We start from the raw sequence: 20,879 nt of genomic DNA, 5'->3' as shown, positions 1-20,879 counted from the left end.
TCTTTTTCACAGGTTTTTTTTTCTCTGTTTGGTCCCATCTGTGTGAAAATATCAGATAGGGGAGAGTTCCTTGAGAGTTAAGGCTGGGTGACTTATATGATGAAGTTCACCTGTGCCGTCTGTAACTCCAAGCTTTCGTCAAGTGGGTCAGGCGCGGTCGCTATGTGCGCGGCTTGCTAGTCTAGGGACCACATGCCGTGTACGCCAGGGGGTTCTGGTTCAGACTCTGTGGAGCCCGTCTGAGTTCGACCACTAACTAATATTGTGGCTGAGCTTGCCCAATTGGTGCAGTCTCAATCAGTGGGCATGCTTTCTCCAAATCGCCCTGCCTGTGTAGTGAGTGGGGTGGATTCTATTCCTAGTTTGCTAAGCCAGGGTCCGGCTGGGCCTGTGGTGGTGGATTGTGAAAAAACGGCCTGGGTACATGGTCTTGCGACCTTCTATTAAGGGATCAGTGCTTTCATTCTACCATGGATGCATGGGTACGGGGAGTTATGGACCCTGGGGGTACATGATCAATCTCCTTGGGTATCCTCCCAGCAGACGGTTCTTTTTCACGGGGCTTCCCACATTTCCATAAAAGCAACAGGCTCTGCTAAAGGCCATCCACTTCCTGATTTCTTCCAAAGTAGTTATTCCGGTTCAGAAATCACAAAAAGGTTTGGGGATTTATTCCAACCTGTTTATTGTTGTAAAACCTGACAGCTCGTTCAGGCCTATTCTGAATCTAAAATCTTTAAATACGTAGGTCAGGGTGCCCAGATTCAAGCTGGAGTCTTTGCTGTCGGTGATGGAACAAGGTTGAGTTTATGGTGGCTCTAGACCTGAAGGATGTCCATCTGCTTGTTCTCATCTGGAAGGGTCATCAGTCCCTCCTCTGGTTTACAGTTCAGTCAGATCACTACCAATTCCAGGCACTTCCTTTTGATCTGGTCACGGCTGTCATGGCTGCACTGTTGAGGTCCACGGGAATTATCCCTATTTGGATGATCATCTTCTTCTAAAGGTGGAGTCCCTGGTGGTACACAAAGTGCCCACTATTGACTCTCTAGGTTCTCCTTTTGTATGGAATGTTGTCTTTTTGTTCAAGAAAATGCTGTTCTTTTTCTGTTAGTTTTTTTTTCTATCTAGTTTCTCCTTTTCTTTGGGGCTTAGTTAAACATAAGCTAGCTCTTATACAGAAAATGGGGTATAGAGAGGGAGGATATAGGGCTAGTGAACTTATTAAAATTTATTTATTAAAAATTAATAATAATAATAGTGAACAAAGTTCTTAAAGTGCCCATCACTTGTCCCCACTACTCTACACCCCAGTGTCCCCCCCAATGGACTAAGAGAAACAAGTTTTTCGTAAGCATTAAAATCCTATGTCACTAATATTTATGTAGCTCTTTAAAAATATCAAAGGAAAATATTTGCAGTATACATAGAAATTTCTTTGTTGTTTAGCTTTTGTGTATATCGACAAACTATGGGAAACTTTGTCATTTATCAGTGTGACAAGAATTGTTACCTCAAATATTTCATTTCCACGTACACTATGTACATAACAAATCACAACTTGTCTGATACCTTTTTTTTTTTGTAGAACAAGGTCACTTCAATGACATTTTTATGTGGCAAGACTGTGGAAGATCTATGTAGAATTAAACAGGTAAAGCATGCTGCAATATTGTATTGGTTTATTAGATTAAAGGATTGCATTTTTATGCCTTTATTCATTAGCTTTAGATGGAAAGAAACCTTGAATTTAATGGTATTGGATATCATATTGCTTTCTTAATTTTCAAAATTGATTATTTTAGCTTTTGACAGTTTGCAGATTGTTCCACAGCCTGTTTGTGTGTTTTTCCCAATAACCAAGTTCTAATTTAAACTTACTGCAAGAAAGCTACATAAATTTTGGTTGCCGTACAGATGAAATGTGATGATGTGTGTTTTATCCTACAAGGCTGACCTGGATACCAGACACATTGGATGGGTAACAAGTGAGCTGCCTGGAGGGGATAATCACATCATAAAGATTGAGATGAAGGGCCCTGAGAATACACTGAGAGTGCGACAAGTAAAAGTTCTCGGCTGGAAAGATGGCGAGTCCATTAAAATTGGTGGACAGATTTCTGCCAGTGTGGCTCAGCAAAGAAACTGTGAAGCTGAAACGCTGCGTGTGTTCAGACTGATAACATCACAGGTTTGTGATATAAATACATAAGTTATCACTTCATAGTAGCAATTTTTAAAGAAGCTTTTTATTGGTATTTATCCAAGGAGATTTTTGTGTTTCTTCAATTTTTTTTTTTTTTTTTTTTAAAAATAGTGATACTATACATCTTATTGAAACTTAACAATAATATACTAAAACTATATTCACGCAGGGGTAATAAGTGTCACAAAATCAAACACACAATACTTAAGAACCATGTAAATTAGAAAACAATAGGAGTCAAACAATGTATGTATTATAAGAATGAGGATGTTGTCATAATAAATTTCATGGGAATTATCCTTGGTTATCAAGAGTAGTCCTCTTCATAACATATACTTCGTTCAAATATATATATATATATATATATATATATATATATATATATATATATATATATATATATATATATATATATATATATATACACATATATATATAGCAAAATACCCAATACGGTGCTTCAACAGAATATCAGTTTAACAGAAAATTATCACAAGTCCATATATGGAACTGATGTTCTAAATAGTCAATTTAGATGGAATGAACACTTCCCATTTGCAGGTGGCTGCCAGTCTTCCAAAAAATAAACGGTGGGGTAGGAAAATCTAGAAACAAAAAAATATGGAGGGCAAAGGCGCACAATAGTGTAGTATTATATAAAAAAGACCAAGAATGGTCTGGAATAGCAGTCCTTAGTACCAGAGAGATAGACCATGGGTCAAAAAAGTGAATGAAATTGAAACAAATACACCCGTCACTCAAGTGTAGTATATATGCGTACCAGAATGATGATCTTTGAGGCTTATCAGATCAAATGTCAAAAAAGAAGCAGGTTACACATTTTCATAATCCAGCATGCAATAGGTGTCTCAGGATAAAGCAGAAATGGAAGCCACAGATGTAAAATTGAAACAAACAATTTATTAAGTGCACAGGATGTGTATGAATGATAACAATGAGAGGTCATTGTTATCATTCATACACATCCGGGACCTTTGTATACCATTTATTGGATCTGTGTGTGCTGTACAGATATGCTTGGATATCTGCTACTTTATGTGTAAGTACCTACTGTGCACTTAATAAATTGTTTGTTTCAATTTTACATCTGTGGCTTCCATTTCTGCTTTATCCTGAGACACCTATTGCATGCTGGATTATGAAAGTGTGTAACCTGCTTCTTTTGGGACATTTGATCTGATAAGCCTCAAAGATCATCATTCTGGTACGCATATATACTACACTTGAGTGACGGGTGTATATTATTATTATTATTATTATTATTATTTATTTTTATTTTTTTATATTCGCTCCATGGACAAATTATTTCAAAACAAGTATTTAGACCTGCAGTATCCGAATATCAAAACAGTAGTGGTCCAGTGCATAATATCTAAGAAAGATCCACCTCCTGTAGCTCCCTTGTAACAAGAGGAGATATTCTCCATCTGTACCAAATCTTTTCATTTTTAGTAGTCAAATTACGACTTTTATACATAAACCGTTCGTGTCCCACAGTATAATTAACAAGATCTATTCAGTCTTTTAGAATAAGGCTTTCCTGATCCATCCACTTCCTGGCAATGATCACTTTTGCCAACATCAACAGGGTAGCGATAAGTAGTTTAATAAGTTTGTGTGTCCACAGTTAGACCCAGGCCAAACATACATAATCTCTGATTGCTGGAGGGTACTCCCACGTCCAGCTGAAAGACACATTTCCCCACCTCCTGCCAGAAGGGAGCATACTTTATATTTTAAAAAAATTATGGATCCTGTCTACATTAGTTATTGTGTGATAAGATGTGGTATATTAAAGAGCAACAGTAGATGGGAATAGGTGCTAAAGAGGGTTCTGTTTGTTTCTGTATGCTTTCCATAGAAACGGGTTCACTTTTTTACTTTGTCTTTCTTTTTCTTTTTTTTTTAAACAGGTATTTGGCAAGCTGATCTCTGGAGATGCAGAACCCACGCCTGAGCAAGAGGAAAAAGCTCTGCTGTCCTCACCTGAAGGCGATGAAAAGGTACATTCATATAATGCTGCTATATGTTTCACATGAGAATTTTCCAGCTTATTTATATGTAAGGGGATTAATTTATGTTGGGCAACTAAATGATCAATGAAAATATCACATCAGCTTGACCCAAATGAGCAAAGTTCTGGATTTTTTTTTAGTGTAAATACAAAATTATAACACGTGTTCTTTTAGCTAGTCAATAAGCACACTCCTAAAGATTTCTAACATTGAGGATTATTTAAAACACTATTATGTTAGGCAGTAGAACAAAATGAAAACTGAGACTGTTCTACGACAAACAAACATGACTTAAGTCTGTTTGAGAGCAACCAAAGATATGCATTGTAAGTTTTCATTACACTGTTTAGTGGGTGTAGTTAATATATGTACTCATATTGCCTTTGAAAAAAGATTTAGTGGTAAGTACAAAGCAAAAAGAGTTGTGCATATAGGAAATGTAGTAATCATGTACTCGTGTCTTTGTAGGCAACATCTGATGCTGACCTTAAGGAGCACATGGTTGGCATCATATTTAGCAGGAGTAAACTCACCAACCTACAAAAACAGGTATGTTTATATCATGGGAATGAGTATTTTTAGCTTTATTTTTTTCTTGACACTTTTATTGATTTAGAGTGTCGAAATGGTTTTAGACAAATTATCAGGTCACTTTTGTTTTATTTAGATTTCATTTTATTTTAATACTTGGGTGTACCATAAATCTTCATTAGTGTACATAATTGCTTTAGTGTTATATAAATAATGAGGCGTGGAAGCTCAGTGACTGGTACTTTTTTTAGATAGTTTTGATCTCCAATAGGATGGTCATCTGCATATGAGTGTCTCCAGTACAGTGTTATCTGCTCAGTATCATCAGACTTTGTCTGAGTAGCATTTGTACTTTTCACACTAGTCAGTTGAAACCAGATGACACTGATGCAGGTACCAGAAGGATTAAAGAACCTTTGTAACCTATTTTGCACATTTAACAAAATCGTCATACTACTTCTATGATCGTGCACATTTACATTCAATAGAAGTGACTATTTACTGAAAACCTTTGACTTCAGGTGTGTGCCCACATAGTACAAGCTATCAGGATGGAGGCAACACGTGTCCGGGAAGAGTGGGAGCATGCCATTTCCAGTAAGGAAAATGCAAATTCGCAACCAAATGATGAAGATGCATCCTCTGATGCTTATTGTTTTGAGCTGCTGTCCATGGTACTTGCTCTGAGTGGATCCAATGTTGGCAGACAGTATTTAGCTCAGCAGCTGACATTACTGCAAGATCTTTTCCACCTACTACACACCGCTTCCCCCAGAGTGCAGAGACAAGTGAGTGATTAAACTAAATTTACTACCTCATCCCCATATTGGGAGAAGTACTCCAGTAAAAAGGCTTTAAGAATAGCTAACTTTTTCAAAAAGCATGTGTACAAATGAAAATCTGCTATATGATATAAATAAGTCATTGAGAAATGTGGAAAGGCAGTAGGGATAGCTAACGATGCAGTGGAAATGGGTTAGTAGCCAGACTGTGGCTTTAGCTGTTGCCTACAGACATTCAGAGAGTAGGTGATACATGACTGTTGGTAATATGACATAGGAGGTGTAGTAGGCATCTGGAAGAACAAAAGGAAAGATAGGACATGGAAAAAGAAATAGACAAAGAAAAGTAGTAAAGGATAGTAAAAAAAACAAAAAATTTTTTTTTTTAATCTTTTGACTGTTTATTTTTTCTGGGGAAGTGTAAGTTGTTATAGCAGCTTCAATGATTTGTGAACTGCCCCATTCTAGTTAAGTGGCTCATGTCCATTCATTGAAGCTGCTGTAACAAAATACACTTTTTCAAAGAAAAGAGAGTAAAAGGAAAATAAAAAAAGGGATAGATGGTTAAATTGCATATGATAGAGGAGAGGGAAAATTAAACTGATTTACTAGTCCCTTGCAATAATATGAGGGCAGGGATGTGATGGAATATTGTGGAACTGCATGTCAGAAAGGCAAATCAAACCTGATTGAGGACCACTTTACTTTGCTAATTCCTTGCTGCTTGTTTTGAATACAGGAAAAATACTAAATGTAAGAAGCACACGGATACATTTTGTGCAGCTAGTAACTGTATTTAGGCTTTAACTAATTGGAACCTAATAGACATTTATGGAAGCTGCTGTAGTAACTTGCACTTCTCTGGGTCTTCTTCACAGGTAACCTCATTGCTGCGTCGTGTCTTACCTGAGGTGACTCCATCTCGTCTTGCTAGTATCATAGGTGTAAAATCTCTCCCACCAGCCGACATTAGTGACATTATACACTCAACAGAGAAAGGAGACTGGAACAAGCTTGGTATCTTGGATATGTTCCTGGGATGCATTGCTAAGGCACTCACTGTCCAGTTAAAGGCCAAGGGGACGCCGATCACTGGCACGGCAGGAATGAGTGCTGGCAAAGGTGTCACTACTGTCACTTTACCAATGATTTTTAACTCCAGGTATATTCTATTACATTTAAAAAAAAAAATTGTTGTCCAAGTAAGCAAAATCTAAAAGCTTACTTGTTGCATAGTTGATGTGAATATGACTTCATGAACTGACATATCAAACTAGCTACTTCAAAAATGGAGGGTTAATATTTAGTCCCATTTTGATCACTAATTTGTGTTTTTTAGATATGGGATTGGCAGCACAGCTTTTTTTCTGCTTTCTTTTTCTTTTTTGTTTTGCAGCATTTAGCTCACTTGACCATAAACTACATAGATCATTATCAGTTTTTTTTAGTTGAAATGAGTAAGGATTAGCTGTGTTGTGAGAATCATAGTGCACTGTTAAAGGTACACTGAAATCTGCTTCATTTGTACTATACAAATAATTCTGGCATTTTACAATTAAAGATAACTGTTACATCAATGACGTAATTAAACATTTATTTTCAAATGTTTTATGATGAAATGACAGATGCGCGACATGTAGATACAGAACACTACTTCTGTTTTATCTGGAAGGGACATTATTCTGTGTATCAATTATGGATGTCAATTTAAAGTTTTAAAATAACCTTCTGACTTGTAAGGTCTAAGGATTAAAAGTGATGTAAATAGAGTGAGACGCCACTTGTATATTTGTATTTACATTATTATTATTTTTTGTTGTTGATCAGTTACCTTCGAAGAGGTGAAAGTCACTGGTGGATGAAGGGTTCAACTCCGACTCAGATTTCAGAGATCATTATTAAATTAATTAAAGACATGGCGGCTGTAAGTTTTTAAACACTTAGTTTTCATCATCCTCATTTCACACACCCCAGTGGAAACCCACGCAAACACAGGAAGAACATAATAACTCCACACAGATAAAGCCATGGTCAGGGATCAAACTCATGACCCCAGTGCTGTGAGACGTGCTAACCACTGAGCCACCGTGCTGTTGTCATGTGATGTGTTTTATACATTTATGTTTTCTTCACATACATAATTAGTTTGGGAATGTAAATGCCAAAGTTGTATTCAGTGTTAGAATTTTAAATATATAAGTTTCAGTATGAGTTTCAAGAAGTTCAATTAGTATGCTGCACTATTATAGTTAAAAAAAAAAAAAAACAAAGAAATAAAAAACACTACACAATAATTTGAGTGTATTGAATAAAGTAGAATATTTCTCCCAAGTTCATATCCATCCAAGACCAAATAGAGAAGCACACTGTTTAATTAAAGTACACATTTCTTAGATCCATTTAATTCGGTATGTCAAAGTACAGCATAGTTTAGTTAATTATTCTGCCACAGTAAACAGTCGTATTCAAAATTGACAAGACCATGCTGCACTGATTTCCTGTTTAGCCTGGTTCAGTGTGCTCTGCTGCTTACTTTTTAGATAGCTGACAGTTTGCATAGAAGTAAATTGGTTTTCAGTTGATAAATGAACTCTCCTAAAGCAGATCCTCATTTCTTATACTTGTGGTTTAACTTGCACTAATTTAGACCGGAAACAATTATATTATGTGTTCTTTAACAGAATGTCTTGATGTTATGTAAATGGTTTATTTATATGCAGACAAATGGGCGGATTGGGCGAATGTAAAAGGGGTTATTTGCCATCAGCAAAGCACAGTTGAAAGTAGATCAGTACAAATGTATTTTGTGTGTGAGTCACAGCACCATTTTAAATAGCTTATTAACACCATGTGCTCCTATATTCATAGGTCTTCTGCACGTTCTTCTAACCAATATTTGCTCCCTTAATAAAGTAAAGTAAGCACAGTAGATTTAACACAAACTAGTTAGTTTTTGCAAATTGTATAATACTTTGTGAAAATATTGTATGCAAGGTTAAATGGTGTGTATAATGTAGCATTTAACTGACTAACATTCGCTTCTGATGTTACTTAGCAGGATCTCCTTTAGTATAACAAGACTTCATTATAAAAGGACAAAATAAATGTAACGGTCCCATGCATGACTTATCCTCTGGCTTCAATGTTTTAATAGGGCCACCTTTCAGAGGCATGGTCTCGTGTCACAAAAAATGCAATTGCAGAGACAATCATTGCACTGACAAAGATGGAGGAGGAGTATCGTTCCCCTGTACGATGTATCGCCACCACCAGGGTGAGATTCTGGGACTTAGTTTTGTGTCATAATACACTTTGCTGTTAATGCAAGAAAGTTTTCATTGCTTTTGGGAATTGCTGAAGCAGTCAAGTATAATGTTTGCATGAACCCAAAATAACAATTCCTGCATTTACACCCAAAAGCCATAATGTGTTAGAGGCAACAAATCTACAACTGCTGAATAAGTGATGACTGTGACAGGATGGATTTACTCTGCCGCTCTGTCTAGCGGGAATATGGTTGTACAAATTTATCTTAGGGTTTCTCTTACTGTCCTACTTACTTTTGGGTGGTGTGTGTAGCTGCTGCAATACCTCTTTGCTGGTTCCTCCTGGCCACTTGCTTTGGATCAGGACTGCAAAGTAGCCAGGTGACTGATTAGTGGGTTAGCTGCTATCTGTAGGTCACAGAAAGTAATCGGATGATAAGCGTAGTCAAGGATCTTTAAGTTGAGTAATGTTTAATGCTCAGTAGTAGTTCTTAAAAGAGAGCTGTTACACATAACTGAGAGTAGTGAGGATACATACACATATGGAATACACACAGAATTATAATGTAAAATCTTTGGTGCTCTTCACACGCAGACTGGCAGGTGGTAATCCAAGCTAATAGTTCACTTAGTTCTTTAACTCTTAAGGCATCAGAGCAATTTAATTTACTTGGGGAAGGGCGAACCTGGTCTCAATGATTAAGTAAGATCTGTTGTGTGACTTGGGGAGTACTTGATGGTTGGTTATTATGTCCTTATATGTAAAAACGCAAATATGAAAGAGGGTGTCTTTATTTTTCACATGGCTGTATGTATGTGTTTATGTATATTTATGTGTGTGCATATTATGTTTGTGTTTGACTTTATTAGCTGTTATATTTTTGGCAACTTACATTTTAAGTGGTGACAAACCACATGTATATTTTCCCAGTATGCATTGCAGATTATACATGATCAGACCTATTTATAGATTTTGTTGTTCTTTTGGTGAAACTAACATTACATGAATTTATTTTAGCTATGGCTAGCTGTAGCATCATTGTGTGTGCTTGATCAAGATCACGTGGACCGGTTATCTTCTGGGAGGTGGATGGGGAAGGACGGGCAGCAAAAACAAATGGTAACCTATCTCATTGCTTTTAAATTGCCTCATTATGTTCTGAGTTTAATTTTAAATATTGTAATTGTTCTCATTTTTGAACCTGGCTTTTGGAGAAATGTTTTATGGCTCATCTAGAAGCCACTATAAGCTGTAAAGAACTGGGGAGTCTGGTGTGCTTCCTGGAAACATACATTACTAGATACTACTGAAATGCTTTCAAATTGTTTCGTTATCTAATATTATGTAATACAATAATATAAAATGGTTTGTGGATAGACAGAGCATGTTTTGTTGGGGAGACTGGAAAGTCGTAGTCTGTTTAACTTCCCTTCTGTTGTTTCTCAGCCAATGTGTGATAATCATGATGATGGCGAAACTGCGGCAATCATTTTGTGCAATGCTTGTGGGAACCTGTGCACAGACTGTGATCGCTTTCTGCACCTGCATCGGCGAACAAAATCCCATCAAAGACAGGTAAATTGAAGGCGTAGCTATATCTGTTTACCAAAATTAGAATTTTAAGGACATCTCCTTGACGTAAATGGTGTTTTCTAAAACTAGAAATCCCCACACAGATTTCTAAATAGAACAAGTCAAGATATTAAACAACCACCCTGTGCCCCTATTCACCTAAATTGTTTATCCCAGGTTACAGTTTCAAAGTAATACAAACTCATTTTGCACCTTGTAGTCTACTTTTTCCTTCCATAATTGCTAATATTTTGTGTAGGTTTTCAAAGAAGAGGAAGAAGCAATCAAGGTTGATCTGCATGAAGGCTGTGGAAGAACAAAGTTGTTCTGGTTGATGGCGCTTGCGGACTCTAAAACCATGAAAGCTATGGTGGAATTCAGAGAGCAGACAGGTGTGTTAGATGTAAAGGGATACACAAAATATATATATTGTCCGATGTGTCCACTTACTCGACTCTTTACGTGGTCAGTCCTGTTCAACCCTCATGTTTCTCCTCTGTATGTTGTCTCTACATTAATTGCTGCTTTCCTTTTCATCTTCTGATATCCCATGACCTGATTTCATCTATCACTTTCTTCATAAATGTGTAACCTTTTAGTAGACAAGTCCATTTTAAATCACTTGTTTCTTCAATGATTGTAAACTATATGTCCATGACCCCTAAACCAATAAATAATGGTTACCACTTCACTTGAGTTACTACGAACTAAATCATACAGCGTCATTTGCTTTGTCACAGTAGAGCGAAGTAAGGAAAGTAGCGGTTGTCGCATGTTAGTAACGCATGTTACTGTTCCTTGTTTGTTTCATGTAATAGGGAAGCCTGCAAGCAGCAGCTCTGAAACATGCCGTTTCTGTGGCTCCAGAAATGGGACAGAGCTATCGGCTGTGGGCAGCGTGTGCTCTGATGCAGACTGCCAGGTGAGTGACGCTATCCCAGTGACAATTTTGGACTTGTTGAAAACTATTTTCACCTCTGTGACTCTGATATAATACAAACATTTTTCTGTTATAGGAGTATGCAAAGTCAGCTTGTAGCAAGACCCATCCATGTGGACATCCATGTGGTGGGGTGAAGAATGAGGACCACTGTTTGCCTTGCCTGCACGGCTGCGATAAAAGTGCAACAAGTCTGAAACAGGACGCAGATGACATGTGCATGGTCTGCTTTACAGAAGCACTTTCAGCCGCTCCCGCTATTCAGGTTCTTATGTTTCAGGGTTTTTATTGTGATTGAGCGCTTCGTTTACTTTTAAGTTCATGTTGAATCATAATGGTTTGTAATCTGTAAGAAAGAAATACATATTTTGGGCCCAGCAATTGACACCAGTGAGTTTTGTTTGTTTGCATTTGGTTTGGTCATATGGCAATAATTGCAATACCATTTTATTATGACTGAGTTCCCTACATAGTACACAAAGTCCTACACGCAAAAATAAAAATGATAGTTGAGCTGAGAAATCTAGACCATATATGTGACAAAGTATTGTAGTCACTCAACAGTGTATATTAGTAGTGTTGAGAGCCAATTTTAACCATAAAAGGCTTTACTGAATTTCTTTTTAACAGTTCTCTGTCTGTTATGGTGGCGCATACAGAAAGAATCCACTTAATGTTATTTCTTTTAAGAGTTAATCAATTACCTTAGTAATAAGAGAACTAGGTTGAACAAGTCATGGGAGCCATCCAGTTCAGCAGTATTGGCACACCAGAATGGATGGTGTGATCATTTCAACTTTTTTCAGGGTGTTCATTTATAGCAGGCATGTCAAACTCAAAACCCCAATTGGACCAAATAATCAAAGTCTAAGATTGTGTGGGCTGCAAAAAAAATAGTCTTATATGCCATTTTGTAAGGTTTATTATTAAGAAAAAACAAAAATAAAGTTTAATATTTTCTTCCCGATGCTTGACACTGCGCCCTCCATGCTGCTTTGGCTCCTCTTCGCTTACCCTTCTATTGCCTTCTTTCTTCTCTTCTGTTTTCTTTTCTTCTCTTCTGTTTTCTTCTCTTCTCTTCTCTGTTTTCTTCTCTTCTGTTTTCTTCTCTTCTGTTTTCTTCTCTTCTGTTTTCTTCTCTTCTGTTTTCTTCTCTTCTGTTTTCTTCTCTTCTGTTTTCTTCTCTTCTGTTTTCTTCTCTTCTGTTTTCTTCTCTTCTGTTTTCTTTTCTTCTGTTTTCTTCTCTTCTGTTTTCTTCTCTTCTGTTTTCTTCTCTTCTGTTTTCTTCTCTTCTGTTTTCTTCTCTTCTGTTTTCTTCTCTTCTCTTCTGTTTTCTTCTCTTCTCTTCTGTTTTCTTCTCTTCTCTTCTGTTTTCTTCTCTTCTCTTCTGTTTTCTTCTCTTCTGTTTTCTTCTCTTCTCTTCTGTTTTCTTCTCTTCTCTTCTGTTTTCTTCTCTTCTCTTCTGTTTTCTTCTCTTCTCTTCTGTTTTCTTCTCTTCTCTTCTGTTTTCTTTTCTTCTCTTCTGTTTTCTTTTCTTCTCTTCTGTTTTCTTTTCTTCTCTTCTCTTCTGTTTTCTTCTCTTCTCTTCTCTTCTGTTTTCTTCTCTTCTCTTCTCTTCTGTTTTCTTCTCTTCTCTTCTCTTCTGTTTTCTTCTCTTCTCCTGGCTTTTCTCTGTGCGCTCCTCACTGCAAATGTCAGGCATGATGATGTCACGCCCAACATTCAGGGAGGAGGGTCCCGGGCGCTGTTGTCAGATATGTTGTTTGTTTTTTGTTTGTTTGGGTTTTTTTGGCGGGGCCGAAAAAATTATGCGTTTGGGCCGCAAGTTTGACATGTCTGGTTTATAGAGAACCACAAATTACCACTTTTACTGCAGAGACACTTGTATTATCCTGCCATTTCCTGTGTTGTATGTTTACTTACATACTTGTATTTTGGATGTAACCAGTGTCCAGAACTGATGATGTGGCAGTTAAACTATTCATATATAACAGGTAGAGCAATTTATAAGAAATTACTTGTGCAAAGATGTGGGTATGGTGCACTAGCATATACACCATTCCTCTTCAAGTACTTTCTACATCTGTGTCGTATATCTAACATGCATGTGTTCAGTGAGGTATGTAATTTTCTCCAGCCATTTGGGGATGCATTGTGGCTAGTCTTTGGGGGGAGGGGGGATTAAAACATAAATATAAAAAATATTATAATTTTTTCTTTATAGCTGGACTGCAGCCATGTGTTTCACTTACAATGCTGTCGGCGGGTTCTGGAAAACAGATGGCTGGGGCCACGGATAACGTTTGGCTTTATGACCTGTCCTATCTGCAAGGTAATCATTAAAAGAAAATTACAATTAAATGTAAAATTATTTCAGTAGTATTTTATTTCAATTAAGAGTCCCTATTGTCTTTTATGTGTCTTCACATATTTCCCATTTGTGGAGAATACTGACATTTTCTAAGTAGATACCATAACTTGGGGGTTGTCGACCTTTATATTGTTATCACAGATGACGTGCAATGATGTCTGATGTAAATAACAAATATCTCACTTGTTTGTTTTATCCCCCACTATTTTTAGAACAAAATAAATCATACAGTGTTAAAGGATCTTATGGATCCAATCAAAGATCTTTATGAAGATGTAAGAAGAAAGGCTTTGATGAGGCTGGAATATGAAGGACTGCACAAAAGTGACGCAATCACAACACCAGGAGTACGATTTTACAATGACCCAGCCAGCTATGCCATGAATAGATATGCTTACTATGTCTGCTACAAGTGCAAAAAGGTAATTCTGGGTATATGCATAAACTTTTTTTTTTATATTAGACCTGGTATTTCTACATGGCAGTAAGGTTATTAACAGAGAAGAGTCTTGTTATTAATAGATAATGTTTGTCAGATCTGATATAAGAAACCTTAGAAGGCTAATTCACTATATGATTTTAAGAGCACTACTGGCTCTGCTGTGTTTCATGATGAGTACTATGCATGTTTTGTCAGTTCTGTTAGAACTGTCACAATAGTCTCTGAATAGATACGGTTTCTTCCTTGTATTAAATCAGGGAGTTGGTAAAATGTATTGTTTGGCAATGGTTAATACTTGACGAGTATGGCAAAGTACTTATCTGTAAACCATCTGTGTGACAGACTAACTAGGAGCGTTAAGTATCATCTAGTATACAACAGGTCAAAAAAGAAACACAGTCCTTCTTTCCTACTCAGCCACTTCTCCAGCAGGGAGAGCCAGACAACTGCAGTGTGACAAAGGAGGAATTACCTTCTCTCTCCTCTCCTGCAATGGAAGCCATATTGTCATTTATGTCCCATGATGTTTAGTGTAAGAGAAACAACTGCTGCATAGATTTTCCTGTTGAGCCAAGAAACACATAATTGACCCCCTTTATCATGCATACTCTTTGTGCTCCCAGTATAAAATATGCTTTGCAAAGTGGTTTAAAAGTTATTTTCTGATACACAGTGCCATATTTATACAGTGCCAACATTACATAAGTGTTACAAAATACAGCAGTCTCACAGTTACATGGCCAGTGATGGTGCTTGGTGGCCGTTCCAGATATTCCCATGTGACCTTGATTGTACCCATGTGGTGTTCTAGCTATGGTAATTTTGAAACCTCATTTCTGTTTGGGGGAAAGTCAACATCCCAAACATTGATGACTTATTGACCAAGGCCCCCATAGAGACAATGCTCACATATTGCTGCAACAGTAGTCTTCTCTGCCACAGGCCACACAGATGCCTTTTTCTGGACCCTTTGGTGAATTTATCCAATAGATTTTTCATTCTAGAGAATAGTTGTGATAATCAGAATTTGGTGGTGTTATTTTGGTTACATTTGATAGTCTTAGCAAATCTTTGTTCTGTTTCTCTATATCTGCCTTTGCTCGTGTTTACCCTTTTTGAAGTTGGAAGGGATAGAAAATCCTGAAGCCAATCACATTAATGTTCACATAAAGGATAAGTTGGGGGTAGTGTCACTATGTGATGAGCAGAATGGAAGCAAGTAGGCGACCATATACAGAGAAAGTGATAGCCAAATTAATGCATGAAATTGTTATGTTAAATGTACTTCTATATGAAACATAGTTAATAAATTCAACTTGTTGTTTTTTCCCTTGATTTTAGTCTGATTAAATAAGGTACTGTGTTTTACATTCCATCCCCATGTCCCTTTTTGGTTTCTGTAGAAAATGGTGGGACAATGCATACCTTTATTTGTCCCATGTGATCTATTTCTCCTGCACATCTCGGGCTTTCCTGGGCCTGTGAAATCCTCATCTATTCTAATGCAGGTCTATGTCAATTCTCCAGTTAAGGGTGATTAACACATTGTCCAGCCCGTAAGGGTTTGGAAGCCATATTTCAGAGCCTGTTTGCATTGCTCATTTTCTTCCCAGATGGCTGGGCTGTCAACATTCTCAAGCTGAAAGGTACATTTCTAGAGCCACTTTATCTTTAGGTCTGTCAGAATCACTGTAGCCTAGCTTTAACAGATTTGTTCTTGATGCCATTAATCATAAAGGGTTTATGGTCACCAAGGCCATATTATAGCAATTGAATTGGTGTATTCAGAGCTCTACTCTCTATGACCAGTGTGTAACCCCACTAGTTACTGATATTTCCTCCCACTGGCTTTAGAGAGTAGCACTTATCAGTAAGCAAAAAATCTATATCTGCCATTGTGTGCCACAGACTAACTACAGGTGAATTCCCAAATCCAGATTTTGTTTTGTGCGCTTTGTACTGATATATGTATCAATTTCAGTGCATTTAAATTACGCTTCTTTATCTGTGCATGCTGGTGTATAGCTGAATTATTTTTTTCCCTCTGTTTTAGGCATATTTTGGTGGTGAAGCGCGTTGTGATGCAGAAGCAGGACAAGGAGATGACTATGATCCAAGAGAGCTGATATGTGGAGCGTGTTCAGATGTGTCCAGGGCTCAGGTATAGTTATTGCTTTGTGTGCAAAAAGTTCAATCAAGTAACAGGTTTTGATGGTTTATGGTTGCCAAATAAATGCGGTAAAGTCCTACAAATTTTAATCTGTTCGCAGTAATGTTCATAAACAGTTTTCCATTTAGTATACTGAGGTATGGGTGGTGTACGGTATAATGACGCTGAGAAATCCGACACCTTGACACCGAAGGGCCCCTTCCCGACGAGGTTCGATGATGACTGTTGTGGCAAGCGACTGTAGCCAATCCTGATGAAGCCAGAATCCGGCGCGACTTGATGACGTCACTTACATCGCCGGCGCTATTATCTCTGCTAAGGGCGTAATGTAAGTATGTGCCCATGTCCAATGTAGTTTACAAACTGTTGGACATGGGCACATACTTACATTACCCCCTTAATAGCATCGGCGATGTAAGTGACGTCATCAAGTCGCGCCGGATTCTTGTTTCATCAGGATTGGCTACAGTCACTTGCCACAACAGTCATCATCGATCCTTGTCGGGAAGGAGCCCTTCGGTGTCGGGGTAGTCAGCATCGATATGCTGACTACTACCGTGAGGTATAGTAGGTGTAACTGTTGTATTTTTGTGTATGAATTGCATGTCAATTGATTTCACTGTATCTATATATAGTGGACTGTAAATACATAAATAAGTGCACGTAGTAAAGTTACAGAGGTAGACATAACTCGCGCTATTGTTTTATTTCCTATGTAATAGATGTGCCCAAAACACGGTACAGATTTCCTAGAATACAAATGTCGTTACTGCTGCTCGGTGGCTGTATTTTTCTGCTTTGGAACAACACATTTTTGTAATGCTTGCCATGATGACTTCCAGAGAATGACCAGCATACTGAAAGAAGAACTTCCACATTGTCCTGCAGGTTAGTGTGCTAACAGATGTATTTGTTGCAGGTATCTGTTAGGGTACAATTTTAATTAACAATAATTGTGACCTGTTCCTACATTTACAATCCGTCAAAAAGCAAGTAATGAGCACAGGAAAGAAATGATACTAAAACAATAAAAGTTTTTTTCAGTGCATCACGACTTGGAAAGTAGTAAATAGTTTATTCATGTAATGCTAATATTGTTAATATGCTCTGTTAACAACAGTTTGTGTTCTGCTAAATTAACTTCAATTGCACTGATTCCTTAATGCAGAAAACATTGAATGATTCCTCTACTATGTATGAGACTATCTCAGGTCAGAAGAATATCAGATAAATGTAGCTGTAACACTTGCTGAATAGGTGGATGTGGACTGTGGACTTTCATGCTATACTAATAAAGACAAATCACTCAGCACACACAATACAAACCATTTAATTATTTTCCTTTTAGTGACAGAAGTTTGGTAAATGCAGTACAGTAAAATACACACTAAAATTAAACTGTCACAATCCGGTTTAATATAGAAATGTACAAAGCACATTAGAGACTGTACAAAGAAGGGCAACTAAAATGGTGCATGGCCTACAGCACAAAACTTACTCTGAAAGACTCAAAGTCCTTCTTAATATTTACAGTTTGGAGTAGAGAAGGGAAAGAGGGGACATGATAGAAACTTTAAAATATATCAAGGGTTTGAACAAGGTACAGGATGGAAACATTCTTCAAAGTAAGAGAAGTACTAGAACATCGAGGACATGCAGTGAAACTGGAGGGGAGTAGGTTCAGAGGAAATTTGAGGAAAAACTACTTCACAAAAATGGTAGTGTATAAGTGGAATAGCCTCTCATCAGAGGTGGTAGAGGCTAATACAGTAGAGCCATTTAAAAATTATTGGGATAGAAATAATATTCTTATAAAGAATAAATGATCAAATAGGGTTTAAAGTACTATAGGTTAATAAAAAAAAATGTACAGACTAGATGGGCCAAGTGGTTCTTATCTACCATCAAATTCTATGTTTTCTATGTAATTCTGATAAACCTCCACTTCCAAAATGCCATTGTAAAGTTGTAAACATGATGTAATCTCAAATTGTTATATTTTTCAAATACAACGTTAACTCTTGTGTATGTTACTGTTTGTGACTCTTCTTGCTATAGGTCCGAAAGGCAAACAACTTGAAGGAACGGAGTGTCCTCTTCATGTAGTTCACCCACCCACAGGAGAAGAGTTTGCCTTGGGCTGTGGAGTGTGCAGAAATGCTCACACTTTTTAAATGAGTCCATGTTTCTTTTCCCTTTTTGAGACTTTTGAGACCGTCTATAGCAGTCCGTCAAGCCAGGCAGGTTCTGGACGACAGCCTACGGTCAGGATGGGACCACTTAAAGAGTCTGCGAACAAGATTAAACAGGAAGGACCCACCAGATACAGCTGTGTATTCACAATCCATGCTCTTCAAACCAAATGTTTAATGTTCTTTTTAAACTGAAACATTGATACCTGTGAGGTGCTTGCATGTGGTCATTACATATAGCACCATTGACAAGGCACCACATGTGTACAAACAAATGCTTGTATACACAGCATATAGAAAGGCTCCTCATATCAAGGATATATAAATTAATGTATACAGTATGTGTATGACCAGAAGAAAAGTTACAGTAATGAGCACTGACTTTCCAATAGCCCTGTACAAGTATACCTGCATCGGTGGAAAAAGAGGAGAATGTTTTTCTTCTAGACTGTTAATCTGGTTGCTGGAGAGAGAGCTCTGCCATGTGCTCAGCAGAGAATGCAGATATACTGCATTGGTGGGCACATACACTTAACAAGGTATAAAGTTGTAACAAATGCTGTACATAATAAATAAAGATATCAATGTTTGTCCTGTATAAGATTTACTACATTACAACGGCAGTTTCATTTAAACTTCTGGGTTATGTTTGAGCCTGAAATTTTAATGAAGTGCAATACTGAGTGTGCCTCATATCTTTGCAGCTGTAAACTTTATGGAATGTACAAGTCAATAAAGCCACTGTACATTTTTTTACAGTGACAGTCTGGTGAATGTTTAGGATCTTATTTAAGAGGAATGGCTTTTAAAAAGAAAAAATAAAGAGTTAAATCATGTTATTTGTCTAGTGTTTCTCAATTTGGTTTCATTTGGGTGTTTTTTTTAAACACTTAGTACAAATAAGTTTTTAATTCAAAACAGCGTTTATGATAATAATTGAGCAGTTACTTGGTAAAAACACAATTATTTTGAATTTGAAGACAGCCAGCAAACATTGAACCAAACACCTTTCATGGTGTTCGATGACCCTCCTGACAGAATATACTGTAAGCATTTTTATTTGACAGAGCTATATAACATACAACCATTTAGTTACAGCATCATATGTAAAGGAGTGCTGTACTTTGTTTCATTATGTTGATTATTTTTTTTCCAATATTAATACAAATATGTAGTAACTATTATAAAATCTGTTATACACACCACTCTTTTACAACCAAGTGAGAAGATTTATGGACTGACTGCATGAAATCGGATTAATGGATCCTCCGGTTATACAGTATTCATATATAATCAATCTCTTGTGAGATGAGAGATAACTGCTGCTGTAGAAATCCGCTACAAGCCTCGCAAACCTTTTCCAGTTTATCTGGATATCCTGTGCACATGTACATTAACCTACAATGTGGAGGTCACAATCCGTATGACCTCAATGGTGGCATAGATTTCCAGTGTACCGTTAACAGCATTGGTAGAATTATCTCAGGTTCCTTGGGGCAAGGCAAGGCCATTTATAATAACCAGCAGACAGATCTGAGGAGGCCTGACCTGTGGAAACTTGATTACTCATGAACGGGATAGTCGCTATCTAGACAGGGCAATTTTCAAGCAGCTCCAAAACGAACAAATATGTTCCCATTTCTATAGAGCGCATGAAACCTAAATCAGAAGATTAGGGTCTCTTTTGTGTAACTGTACAGGTGTCCTGTGAATAGATTAGAACATCATTAGAGATGATTACACATGACATTACGGAGTCTTTCCACCCAGTCATCCTCGGTTAATGGAGAAAAATCCATTAGTCCTTTTATGAAAGTTTGTCAAAGGGTTTTGAAAGGCAATTCTGAAGATAAGCATGCAAATATTTGAGGGATTTCAGCCACGTATATGGACCATCAGGGACTCTTCCATGGGGGTAAAAACCAACAAAAGCTAAAGATAGTGTAATAAACATTGCTCTAATTGCATACCAAAGTTGCAGATAACCAGAAAAAAAGCTGTATTAAACTATCTATGTACATCCTCGAAAATTTCAACGAGATGTTGGCATTGGTAATAAAAATATGTTCCACGTATAGTACAGTCGGAGATGCATATAGTTTCAGAATTTGGTTTTTCCAATTCTATTGGCATGTGTACAATTCTGCAACGGCATCAAATGGGAAGCATTTGTCTCGAGTCACCACTTGGTACTTAAACACATCGGGCCTGTGATTCATCTTCAAACATAAGTCTCTTTGTGTGCCGTATGCTCAGAAACGGACCATATGCCAATCAACACAATTGAATGCAATTTATGTCTGAATGCAAATGACACGACTGCCTACGACTTGAAGGGTGGAATGTGGGAGAAAAGAGTTGGATAAATGT

The 20,879-nt window shown here is 37.3% G+C and overlaps 1 protein-coding gene across 17 annotated transcripts in view; it reads left to right on the top strand.

The window, feature by feature from the left end:
- The window catches only part of MYCBP2 (MYC binding protein 2), a 216,616-nt gene extending 197,272 nt beyond the window's left edge, over window positions 1-19,344 (top strand). For all 17 annotated transcript variants that reach the window (XM_075199851.1, XM_075199857.1, XM_075199864.1 and 14 more), the window contains 18 exons: window positions 1,589-1,654; window positions 1,952-2,191; window positions 4,141-4,230; window positions 4,711-4,791; window positions 5,295-5,561; window positions 6,434-6,717; window positions 7,383-7,479; window positions 8,710-8,829; window positions 9,840-9,941; window positions 10,269-10,397; window positions 10,654-10,786; window positions 11,213-11,316; window positions 11,411-11,599; window positions 13,559-13,666; window positions 13,918-14,127; window positions 16,201-16,308; window positions 17,040-17,205; window positions 18,376-19,344. In XM_075199851.1, the coding sequence (XP_075055952.1) occupies window positions 1,589-1,654; window positions 1,952-2,191; window positions 4,141-4,230; window positions 4,711-4,791; window positions 5,295-5,561; window positions 6,434-6,717; window positions 7,383-7,479; window positions 8,710-8,829; window positions 9,840-9,941; window positions 10,269-10,397; window positions 10,654-10,786; window positions 11,213-11,316; window positions 11,411-11,599; window positions 13,559-13,666; window positions 13,918-14,127; window positions 16,201-16,308; window positions 17,040-17,205; window positions 18,376-18,491 (2,610 nt within the window). In that variant the 3' untranslated portion in view covers window positions 18,492-19,344. The remainder of the gene's footprint in view (window positions 1-1,588; window positions 1,655-1,951; window positions 2,192-4,140; window positions 4,231-4,710; window positions 4,792-5,294; window positions 5,562-6,433; window positions 6,718-7,382; window positions 7,480-8,709; window positions 8,830-9,839; window positions 9,942-10,268; window positions 10,398-10,653; window positions 10,787-11,212; window positions 11,317-11,410; window positions 11,600-13,558; window positions 13,667-13,917; window positions 14,128-16,200; window positions 16,309-17,039; window positions 17,206-18,375) is intronic.
- Window positions 19,345-20,879: the final 1,535 nt, after the last annotated feature.

Source organism: Mixophyes fleayi, chromosome 2, assembly GCF_038048845.1.
Source record: "Mixophyes fleayi isolate aMixFle1 chromosome 2, aMixFle1.hap1, whole genome shotgun sequence".
Lineage (NCBI taxonomy): Eukaryota > Metazoa > Chordata > Amphibia > Anura > Limnodynastidae > Mixophyes > Mixophyes fleayi.
The sequence above is the reverse complement of the archived record's forward strand: the minus strand, read 5'-3'. Positions and strand labels throughout refer to the sequence as shown.